At 38.0% G+C, this 12,706-nt stretch overlaps 1 protein-coding gene across 1 annotated transcript in view; it reads left to right on the plus strand.

Moving 5' to 3' along the window:
• Window positions 1-12,706, plus strand: part of LOC145770413 (peroxisomal ATPase PEX6-like) — a 187,050-nt gene that overhangs the window by 6,651 nt on the left and 167,693 nt on the right. The window contains exon 2 of the mRNA XM_082582057.1: window positions 5,437-5,582. Coding sequence (XP_082438183.1) covers window positions 5,437-5,582 — 146 coding nt within the window. The remainder of the gene's footprint in view (window positions 1-5,436; window positions 5,583-12,706) is intronic.

Raw genomic sequence — 12,706 nt, forward strand, 5'->3', positions numbered from 1 at the left:
ACATCGCAGACCCAAATATCAGAATTTTGCACAGCAGCCTTTCGTTACGGTGAAAGAACAGACAGAAGCCGCAAAGCATAGAGCATCATCAACAACCTCACTGGGCGCTCAGCAAACTCCCCTAGTCAGTGCCCCTGCTAATGCCATCGCTTCCCAGCTAGTGCAGAATCGGGTCTACAACACAAAGGACTGCAAGGCATCCCGCCTTGTTGCCAAGGAAGTATCTGCCCTGTGGCAAGTGGAAACATCACAAGAAGAAACAATCTCTGGAGATATCACTCCAGAGGAATTCGCCACCGCCCTCTGCCTAGTGAAACCACAAAAGTCTCCAGGGCCAATAAGATCTGCCCTGAGCTTGTGCTCCATGCTGGCCATGCCCTAAAGTCCTGGTTACGTAGATTCCTCTCTTCCTGCCTGCACCACCTCACAATCCCAAACATCTGGAGAAGAGCTTTAGTAGTTGCGATCCCTAAGCCTCACAAGCCACCAGAGGACCCAAGGAGTTATCTGCGGAGAATCTCTGCGGCTACTTGGCGGACCATAAATGGAGTTCTGAATGGAAGTCAAGCCCCCACCAGACTCTGTTCGTTCATCCCAGACGCCGACACACGCCCCATCAGCCTGACACTACCAAGACAGGCATGGGTGCGCCTCAACCTTCTCCGTACGGCCATCGGGCTTTTCCACTCAACCATGCACCAATGGGGAATGGCTTCTTCCTCCTCTTGTGAATGTGGTGCCGAGGAACAGACTGCAGACCACATCATCAATGACTGTTCCATCTTCAAGCCACCTAACGGAGTGGCAGGTCTCCGTGTCATGGATGATGAAACCAAAGACTAGCTGCACAGTGCTCTGTAGTAGCCTTCCAGTGTAGTCCGGGAACATCGTGAATCTGGGGTGGTAAAAAGATAGACCCTCGGCCCCAGAGGCTCACACGACGACGAACAGACGAAAGAAATGATGACATTTACCAACATGCCATGTAGCAGTTACAAAGCTAAAAACAGCACGCTTGAAACAAAGGCACCGACGGTCAAAGTTTGTGTGATGTACCGTATTCAAAGATTGTAGGATTGCCACAGTTTACTGGAAAATGCTTTGATTATACAACCTGCTCTGAGAAGCTCACAATGCACTGTGTTGTGTAACAGTTTATGATACATTGATACAGCACTTATAAACTCTACTAACTTTAACCAGAATTATAAACTGTTATTGGTTTATATTACACAATTATAATGCCCATTGCATCCAAGTTAGCACACACACACATACCCAACTATACCGCCCATTGATTTTCAAGTAAGTGGTCCTATTATTAACCAATTTCGTCTGTGCTGTAAAAATGAAATTCAAACTGCCAAGTGAACTTTTTCTTTGAAAAGCTGTGATTTTTATCAAGACTCAATCAATCAAGACTTATTTCTTAAAAAACAAGGATATGTTAGTGACGCAACATGCTTTGTGACAAATATATCAAACTATAGACAAGCAAAGTAACCTTAGTGGGTTTAACATATTGTATTACATACAAAACAAAATTTATAACATAATCAATCAAGCGTTTTCGACATGTACCACTGAATTGTGAAACGTGCACTGACAATGTCTCAATCGACCAATTTGAAATCATCTCTCGAGGCAGATCTGATTTTCAGACTAAGATCATGGAAGCCTTAACAATCAAACGTATCAATCCATCTCTCAACCGGCAGTTATTCTCCTGTGGCTCATCTAGGGATGGGCAATTCAGAATAATTCACTATTCCAGAATTATTCCGGAATACTAAATCGAATCCAGAATCGAATCCAGAATACCGAATCCTATTAACTTCTATGCTCCAGCAACAAAAAAAGTAAAAAATTTCATGCAATGTTTATTTGCAAATTTAGACACAAAAGCAACACAATCAAAGTAGATGTTTATTGTAGTGCAACACATCAAGGGCTATGGCATTCCAAATGACTGCCAGACAAACGAGAGCCGTGTTGCCAGATGCTGGAAGCTGCTTGACACCAAAAAGTAACTAAAATTTCACCAGCTATTTAAAACACCCTAAATAAATCGATTTCGCCTAAAATACACATGGTTTTTAAGACATGAGACACTGCCATCACGCATACGCAAACCTCTTGCAAAACGTTTTCTATACGAGCAGAGATTATTCACTAAAAAGTTTAAAAAATTGAAAAAACTTTTTTGAAAAAATTGAGTGGGGAAAATGTCACCAAAAAGTTGTTTGGTTCCAAGGTCAAAAAGCTTGGCACCAAAGACCTCTAAATTTCATCGGAATTTTTTAATTTGGCATCCTACTTTCCCATCTGGCAACGCTGAACGGAAGCACAGCTTAATTGCCGTCAAGCCCGCACTGGCAAAGCATCGCTCAGAAGAAACTGATTGGCAAGTATGACTGATTGGCAAGTATGCTGAGATATTTCAGAGCCAACTCCTTTAGCAGGGACATGTGCTCAATGTTGTTAACTTGTTACGCCACCAGTCAAACTATCGCAGAGTCGCATATGCACTAGGGTGTTTTTAATTTTCTCATATCGTAAGTTTGATTTGTACAGGGCACCAGGTTGTTACAATTGGTAAGAAAACAATGTCTTTCAAATTTCAAGAAATTATTTCAACATTTACAACTAGCGCAAGGAGGTTGAAAAATTCACAAAATCAATACAAGCAACTTTACAACACGCAACCAAATAACCAGCTTTATTCAGTACTTTTAATATGCACGCACGTCAGACACGTTTATAGGATAACAAAGCAAATATAGCAACAAAGTAACTAATTGCTTTAACATCCTTTACACCGTGTATCACCCATAACCGAGATGATCAGAAGCAGTGGTGTATTTAGAAAGCTTATTGGGGGGGCGGGGGGGCAATATATTGTGTCAGTCAGTCGTGTAGCGATCCAGAATCGCCAAAAATACCGTCATATGATATTTGAACGGTTGTAACTGATCAAAAACAGCAGGATCGTCAAGAGATGTGCTGAAGTTTGCTTGATCTATATTTGGCCAGAAGTCGCCGAACTGAGCGAATAAGTAGATGACTGGGGACTTAGAAACAGCATCTACCAGAGAGAAAACTTTTTCAAGGACAATCTCCGACATGTGATGTCGACAGGCTAAATTCAAGAGTTGTTTCTTGAGAGAAGCTTTGATCAAAACACAGACTCCGTTCTGCCAGCCAGTGTTGACACTGGTTGTGTCGAAACACATTGCACGTACAAGATCCGCTATGCCCCAACTATATATTTCGGAGACCACTGCTTCAGCTTCGACGATTGATTTTCCTGATTCTAGTTTTGGTACAGCCAGAAGTTTGGTAACGTCTTTGCCAGACACTAAAATTAGCAAACAGTCTACTTTGATGTGATTGTATTGATCATAACCACCCATGATCTTCCCATCCCAATGTATGGTCAGTGGGGTGCAAGGGTCAAAAGCCTCCCTAATTTCGTCCGACAGCTTTTGGCAATAGACCTGGTGAGCTTTGTGAATTGAACTTGGGCTAATCATCAGATCACCGGTTGGATGGAGCAATTGCTTGGACACCGCCAGTGCATTTAAAATATGAACGGCCTTCCTCAAGGTAGCATTGGTCCTGTCCAATGCTGCTGCTATCTCGGGGGTTACTACAGCAATTTTATCTCGTCGGAATTTCGGCAGACAGCTTGCAGCACTGGACCCAGGCTGTTCGGAGCACGTCAATCCACCAGCTGAGGGATGACGCCCATCTCCAGACTTGTCGAGATTATCTTCTTGCTGAGTATCCATTTCTGAATCACTGGATTCCAGTATGGTTAAATTAGTAGATTCGGCAACACGAACTGCTTCCGCCTCAACTCGCTGTTTCTCCTTTAATGCTCTATTCCTCACTCGCTCGTCTCTCCTGCATAGAACCATATCAACGCCAACCAAGGAACCTAGGCGCCCCTCTTCTCTCTGGGCAAGAAGGAACTGGCGATCTTCTTCTATGTTGATTATTTCCAAAGCATTACTGTGTGCTATATCGAATAGGTGATCCAATGATTTCTTAAAGTCTGTCTGTTTGACTAAATCAAGCGCACTCTTACGATTGATAGATTTTTTCAAGTTTTGCCATTCCTGGTGTAATTTTTTCACCTGATTAATCCCATGGTTTTGATGGCGTGTTGGAATTCGTGCTTGACTCCAAATAGGCAAAAGCAAAGATACTGTGTTCTTGACACTACTTTTCAAATCAAAACCTTTTTTTACAATGAAAATGAAACAAAACTTGAAGCACTTCTCCCCTCGATGGTAATTTTACAGCGCTGAAATGACCTGAACTGCTACCTACCAGCCAAATTTTATCTTTAGACCTTGTCACAGCCACTGTACAACCGTAAACTGTTAGTAAACTGAAATAAATGCAACAGCACAAAAGACTTGACAGTGTAATTTTTGTAGTTTTACGAGGTGTTGCAATTGTGACGTAACAATGCTTTACTTGTTCTGTGAAGTGACGTAGCCTACAAGTACAGGTAATTGCTTATATTCCGCTGCTAGATTATAGGCTAAACAACCTAAACTTTAGCTTCCTTGCGCAAGTAGTAAATGTCGACGGATTTCAACAATAATTTGCCAAAAGGATTTTTTACTAAAAGGAAATGAACACCACCCTGTACATTAATATTAACAATGGTTAGAATTTTGCGTATTACGCTAAAGACACCCTTATATGCACGTGAATTGAAAAAAAGCATTGCACAATTGTGCATGTGTACAAAGCGTGAAGAAAATTGCGCGCTTAGTTTCTTTATGCGGCGAGTGACGTAAGGATGCATGCGCTGTGCACACACAACCACGTGCAAAACGTTTTTGAAAGTGCAAAGAAAAAAGAGAGTAAACCACACTTTTTTCAGTTCACTGTCTCAAGCTGACAGCTTGCACAAGACATGCATTATCTTTAAAACCGAATCTTATTACCCGGTTTTATTGCCATTTTGGATTCGGATAGTTTAGGATCGGAATCCTTCTGGATTCGGTATTCTGAATTGCCCATCCCTAGGCTCATCATTCCTTTTGTGTGTGTTCTAATTGTTTGTCCAATGCCTGTAGTTTACACATGCGATCTGTTTCCCACCGTATAATTTACTTGTAATCATTCTTGTATCATTTGTTCAGTTTGTGCTTTTCAGTCGAGAGTGTCATTACAGCTATAGTGCAGTCAAATTTATCTTACGAATTTTATTTTATGTTTATTGCAGATTTAATTCCTGATGAGGACAAACGTGTCGAAAACGTTTGAGTCATTATGTTATATATTTTGTTTTGTATGTAATACATTATGTTAAACTTGCTAAGGTTACTTTGTTTTGCTTGTCTATGGTTCAAAAATGCAAACTCTCTACCAAAGCTTTATTATATATCAAACTACTGATCCTATTTCTATATTCAGAACAATGGAACAACAAAACTGGATCAAAATGGCCTGATTGCTTTAGCAAATGACGAATTTTATGTAAAGATATTTGATTATCTACACATCCAACCGCACCAACTCTTCAAATCAAGAAGGGCAAGTTTATCAACGATATATTGCAGGTATATTTTGACTGATGTGTGGAAATGGTTTGACTTTAAATTTTTTTTATTGATAGCTTAAGTTGCAATGGATTGATCTGAATTCAAGTCTGATTTAGCTTACTTCTTTTGCCATCCTACTGTTCTGAGGCACTATAGACAGTAGACACGTGAAAGAAATTTTGTTCTATTAACAGCAGCAACGAAGATTCTTGTGCAGTAAGAAAGCACAGTGAGAAAGATTCTTGTACAGAAATAAGTATTTTTATTTAACCATCCAAATCGTGATTTGTTGTATGATGGACTTTTTTGCGTTGCGTAATTATTAACCGTCATGTGATGTGCCTTTCTCCTCTGCTTTGCAGTTTCATTCTTGTGTTTCATTTCGTTTTTTAATTCATTGTGTAGATCAGTTATTTTCAATGTAGATGTAATTGTAAAATCAGCTATTTTTGTAACTTGAGTATGGCTGAACACGTTCGTAGTTTATAGTTTTATGTTCACTCTAATGTATGATGTTAAATGCCGTGTGGTTGCTTGGTTTTAACCATCCAAGTGTATTGCAGACTCATTTTATATCATACTGAATATCGCCGCTTTAATTCAAGACTGACTTAAGTCCACTTTTCATGATTTTGACTTTTTTGCATTTTTTTGCTAATTGGATATAAGCCCATGTTATGAGCAATTTGCTAAGCTGTACCTGCCTTAAAACCAGAGATACTGTAGGCTTATGTCCACACATTTTTCCAAGTTTTAATAATTTATAGACTTATGTCCATGCATGGACATAAGATAAATTTTTTTATAAAACATTTGGACTTAAGATATTTTTGTGGACTTATGTCCAAAAACTATCAGTGTAATTTTGGTTGTAAGTCCATTACCAATTACTGGCAACTAGTTAAGCTTGCATTGTATCAACATCATAATAACAATCACTTTTCCTTGCAACAAAACTACAGCAGTTGGCCTGCACTTCAACTGGCAGCATGGCAAGTACGGTTTAATTGAACAGTCGTATGCACATTGTATCTATGCGTTCGGGGATTTAAGTAACTTTCAGATTGTACACCTGTACATAACATACGAACAGAAACCACACAGTCTTGCCATGATCTCTTAGGTAATAGATATTTTATACCAATACAGCATCAGAAAAGGTTGTTGGCTATACCTCCTAGCAGGGAAAACGTTCTTTCATGACAGTTCAGTATGATACATGAATGAATCAGTCATTTGTTTGTAACATCTTTAACATTTTTTGACAATCATTTCTACTTATAACCTAACCCTACCTATGGTCATGGTATTTACAGCAGCCTATACCTGAATTATGTTGATGATTGCAAATATAATAATGTGTTGTTTTTAAATAGGTTGTAGTATTTTAGAGTATGGTAAGATAATAACTTAGGGCAGTGAAAATGGAAATAGCAGAAAGCTCAAAAGGTGCAGGTACGAGAAGTTGGATGTCAAGCACAGATAAAATAAAAGCGAATGATTGCATATTTGTTCAAGCTGATTTATTCAACAAAAGTGATGTAGGACCAAAGTATACAGATGGCTTATTGTACAAAGAAAAGTCTCTCCTCAAAGGAATTGTGTTGAGTGTATATAGTAACACACTGAGGGTAAAATTTCTGATAGATAATGATGTTACATCCATCAACAAAGAAAATGCTATAACAGAACAAAGACTTGGTGATCAACAACAAAAATTTATTCTTCCAAAAACAAGCGATATTGATGATGATTCAGATATGGATCCTGCTTTTGTGCCACCTTCAAAGCCCCATAATCATGCTGTTACTGATGTGGAAGTTACTGCCAATGTCAACACAGAAGAAGAGGAAGTGTTTCTTTGTGAAAGTGGACAACATTTATTTAAAGCTATGATAGATGAAAGAGATTGTGGTACAGTTCACGGCGTACAAGTTCAGTCTTTTAAAAGGCGATATTTTATTACAGAAGTGCTAAGTGATGCATATTTGTGGGAATGTTTTGATGAAGATGTACACTGCAAGGGAAGTGCAATACTTTGGAATGAAAGTGCTGTTTCAAAGGGTGATTTGAAGTATGGAGTTGAAGGAAGACCTCCGACTCCATTGGAGAAAAGAAAGCGCAAACGGAATGAAGCAGAGTGTGAGAAGAACGTTTTAAAAAAGAAGAGACAAGCAGGAGAGCAATACACTTATAAATCAAAATGTGGTCAAGATTTCGTGAAATCTGCTAGAGCAGTAAAGCAACCATGCTCTGGAATCTGTAAAAAGAAATGTGCAGAAAACATTACAGAAGAAGAAAGAAAGCTAATCCATGACGAATTTTGGGAATTATCTAATATAGGCATAAAACGCACATTTTTAAGTAAATTAATTAATGTGTCAAAAAAGAAGAGAGAAAGGAAGCGTAAGAACCCGAAAGGAAAGAGACGTAACCGACAGTTCACAAGAACCTACTCCTTGATTAAACCCAACAGCTCAGGCACAAGTACATCAGTACCAGTATGTCAAAGTTTCTTTCTTAATACACTTGATATTTCAGAAAAGATGGTGAGAACAGTTATCCAGAAAACATCAAAGAGTGGAGCTATTGAAGGAGACTTGCGTGGTCAAACATCAGATCACAACAAGATAGAAGAAAGCAGAATCAACACTATAAAGCAGCATATTCTGATGTTCAAAACTGTTGAATCCCATTACATCAGAAAAGAATCAAATTGTGAATACTTGCCAGAACACTTAAATATTGCAGAGATGCATAGAATGTATGTTGAATGGTGCAGTGAACGTAAGTTTCAACCAGAAAACTATTCCACGTATTACCAAGTATTAACCCAACAATTCAATCTGAAATTTCACAAACCGAAGAAGGATCAATGTGATAGCTGTGTTACTTTTGATAATACTCCAGAACATCTTGTTACCGATCAAATGAAGGCTGATCAACAAAAACACCTTGCTGAAAAGCAACTTGCAAGAGAGCATAAAGAAAAAATGAAGAAGGAAGCTTCTAACGATGCATCTGTTCTTACTGCAGGATTCGATTTCCAGAAAACATTGCTTTCACCTCATGGAAAAGCATCTTCATTTTATTACAGTTTAAGGTTGAAAAATTACAACTTTACTGTGACTAATTTGAACTCTATGCAAACTACTTGCTTTTTGTGGAACGAATGTCATGCAAGAAAAGGTTCTTGTGAAGTAGCATCATGTCTTCTAAGTTTTTTATCAAAAGCACACACCAATGGTGCAAAGAAAATTCACTTGTTTTGTGATCGATGCTGTGGCCAGATCAGTAACCGTATGGTTTATATCATGCTGGCTATTGCTCTCGAGATTTATGGCTTTGATGAAATCACCTTGAACTTTTTGGTATCTGGGCATAGCCAAAACGAAAATGATACAGCCCATTCAATCATAGAACGTGCTGCAAGCAAAATGACCATTTACACTACTGCACAATGGGAAACTTTGATTATGACTGCCTTCAAAAAGCATCAACCAATTGTTGAATGTCTGCAACATAGTGATGTGATTGATTTCAAAAGCAAGGATTTCACTCAGTTTTTGAAAATGATGAAAGCCAATGTCAATGATGGCAATGGAGAAAGAATCTACTGGTCCAAAATTATGCAACTAAAAATCACCAAAGCAGAGCCAACAACATTTTTTATAAAATACAGCTACAGTGAAAGCACATTCAGAAAACTAGACTTAATTGTTCGAAAATCCAGAAAGACGAAGCTGAGCACTACCACTATGCCAAGGTTATATAAATCTTTTCCTGGCACTTCAATGGATAAGAAGAATGATTTGAAAAAACTCTGCCTCAAAGGCTTAATTCCAATTCAACATCACGACTTCTTTCGAAATCTTCCGGTCACTCCCAACAAAGCCAGTATTGAAGTATAATTTCATAAACTAGGCTCAGAAATAAGTGATAGCGCTTCTTTGCAGACACTTTTGATTTAAAGACTTTATGCATATTGATGATTAAAGAAGTTATGCATAAAGTTATGCATATTGATAACGCATCATTCTGTTATGTCCAGTGAACTTGTCAATGTCATTATGCAGTATGGTGGTATATATAAGTTGTGCCAGTTAATAAGTGAAGTGAATGAAAGCGCATTGAATTTAGCAAATATGAAAAAAATTGAGGAAATTTAATAAGGAGATTGTGCTGGTGAATTGTAATGAGTTGGCAATAGTGGTAATTAATGAAGTGCAGTGGATTTAATAAAGAAATTAAGTGCAGTAGTTACTATGTGCAATAGTTGAGTTAACAGTGGTAGTTGTTTAAGTACGGTACATTAAATTCAATTACAGTGACTACAGGTTGAATTGCACTAACTGTAGTCTGTATGAAATGGCAACATGTTAATTGAACAGAGAAAGATAATTCAGCACAACTAGTCAACTACACAGCAGTTTTACTCTCTTTTGGGAAAATGTTGCAAATTCACAGTTAGTGTGAGAGTTTGCTAAGAAGAAGAAGAGTTTTTTGGAAGAGTTTGTGTCAGTGTGATTGAATAATTAAATTTGTGATAAAGAAATTTTGAACATGAAAGTTTGAGTAAAAATTATGTTATTTTGCTGTATGCTATGATACTTTACCTCTAAAAGTGATTCATCAAATGAAAATGAATGATGCTGCACTGGTATTAAACAATTCATTCGTGTTTTTCAGCATGTAGGTATCTTAACCTTAAGGATAAATAAGACTTATGTCCATTTACATAAAAATTAATCAAAAATATTTCGGAGCAAGAAAGACTTAAGTCCAACAACATACAAAAAAAAAATGATGGCACCACCTAGTGGCAAATTCTTCGGTGATTTTTGTGGACCAACATATTGCCTATCACTGGTAAATAGTAAGTCTCTGTGTGCACATCCATGTCAAAGAAATTTGTTCAGTTGTACAGGCAAATGCAGTTATTTGCAATTATCTCAAAACGCTAAAAATGGACTTAAGTCAGTTTTGAATTCAAGCGGCGATATTCTGAAAATTAGGTCATCTAGTGTTTAATTCAGACAATTCAGTTTCATCATTTGAATGGCAACTAGTGCAATAGATCCCATTTTCAACCAACGAGGTAGTGAAATGTTGCATAAAAACTTTGAGTGCATGAATTGCTAGGTCTATTTAATATTTATCAAGAGCTCTCACCTCAATATTCATTATTCAGTGTTGTCCACGATTAAAAACATCATTAATCACTTGGACCAAATTAGAAAAGTGGTTCAAAATTGCCACACGCTCTTTTCTAGTCTAAACTTGAACCAGTAGAATGGGTCTAAATCATAAACAATAAAAATGCAACCAAAAAGCAAAACTAGCCCAAAAGATATTAACTTACGTCTACTGAAATTTTCCTGTATCAAAACTAGCTCAATGTCACAATACTTGCAACCCTGCAACAAAGTAAACCACATGAAAAGAATGAATTGACATGAGGAAATCAAAAACACAAGACTTATTGCCAATAACAATACGCATACACTATTTACATATATTGTGGGCAATTAATTAAAGTGAAAATCATGGGCAATTTTCAGCTGCCTCATCCGCAACACGTTTGTCATTTGTGTTTCATTTTTTTCACAATTGCGTACCATCCCACGAGTTAAAAAGCACTGCTCTAATGCAACGTCTGTCTCCATTTTAACTGTATCAGCCAGAAATTGCCAAAGTGAAGTTTTGCTTTATTTTCATGAAATGCGTAGCTTCCATGGTGTTTGATTTCGAATGGAACTTTTCAACAAAATATTGTAATAAAAAATACTATAATGAATAATGAAAAAAGTATATGATAAAAAATACTATCACAACGCATCAATCCACGTGATCCAGATAGCGCACTCTGAATGGCTAGTTAGGGAAAACGTATTGTGTGCCGCACACACGCGCGCGAGTGATTGCTGTCTGCTGCTGAGACAGAGATTTTTAGCTTGTGAAGTTCTGATGCTGATTACTGAAGAGAAGGCTGCAAAATTCAGATCAGAAGTTGTGTTCAGCCGAACTGTTTGCTATAATTTTATGCTTGGTTGTTAAATAACCTAATCATTCAGGCTTCGGTTCAAAGTTAGGTTAGGCTAGGTTTTCCAAATTGTGTATAAGTAGGAGGCAATGTCTGTAATCATAGGCGTAGAGTTTTACCAATTACCGGGGGTGCAGTTATATCAGAATATCACACACATAAACATCAAATACCGTACGGTACCATATATTGTGATTCCCCTAAGCATAAGCGCCAACTTTTATTTTTGCACGGGGTGGTGGATAGCACAATATGGCAACCTAAAAACTTTCCACCTGCATGTTTTTGTTTGATTTTTACTAAGCGTGTTTCGTAGATGCAATTGTCTTTTCACACCTGATTTGTAGCTCGATAATTTACAAAGCAACTTTAAAACAAAGCACAGGAGGTATGTCGTGGATTTTATTGTTGCGTTGCTGTTCTGACACTTAACATTTGGCAAAAGTATTTTTGCAAACAGCAGCTCTGTCAATCCAACTGTTAATCAACTGGTCAAGTTGTAACCTTGAAGCTTCAGCTTGATAAGCATTTAGAATTAGGACGTGGTTCAATCGCTGTTGCGTCATGGTAGATCGCAAGTAGGTTTTTATGCGCCTGAGTGCACTAAACGATCGCTCTGCCTCGCAGGTGGTGGAAGGCAACGATAATCTTCCACCTCCCTGATCGCGCTAACGCCTTTTGGCAGTGGCACACTTTCGTTTCGTTCAGGCGTTTGGTCACTTTCATGCTGGCTGAAATCCTGACTAGACGCAACAAAAAGTGACTCAATGGATGGCTGCAATTTTGAACGCTTTTTGGTGGCATCTTTAAGCTGAATAAAACTGGAATGTCGGCGAAAACTTTTACTGGATGATCTTTTGTAATTTTTTCTATGATGTAACAAGCAACTCCTATGTCAGACCAATAAATTCCTGCCTCACAGTTTGTCACGCATTGACACGCAATATTACTGCATGAAGTATATAGATAACAGTACACTCCAATTGAAATCGGAAAATAAGTCAAAATGCAAAATCTTGAGTAATTGAAAAAGGTTGCTTTTATTATTGGGAATTGGCAGGGGGTGTAGCTTTCCTCGAATAGAATCATGTAAACGTGT

The sequence above is a fragment of the Aplidium turbinatum genome, chromosome 1, assembly GCF_918807975.1.
Source record: "Aplidium turbinatum chromosome 1, kaAplTurb1.1, whole genome shotgun sequence".
NCBI classification, from domain to species: Eukaryota; Metazoa; Chordata; class Ascidiacea; order Aplousobranchia; family Polyclinidae; genus Aplidium; species Aplidium turbinatum.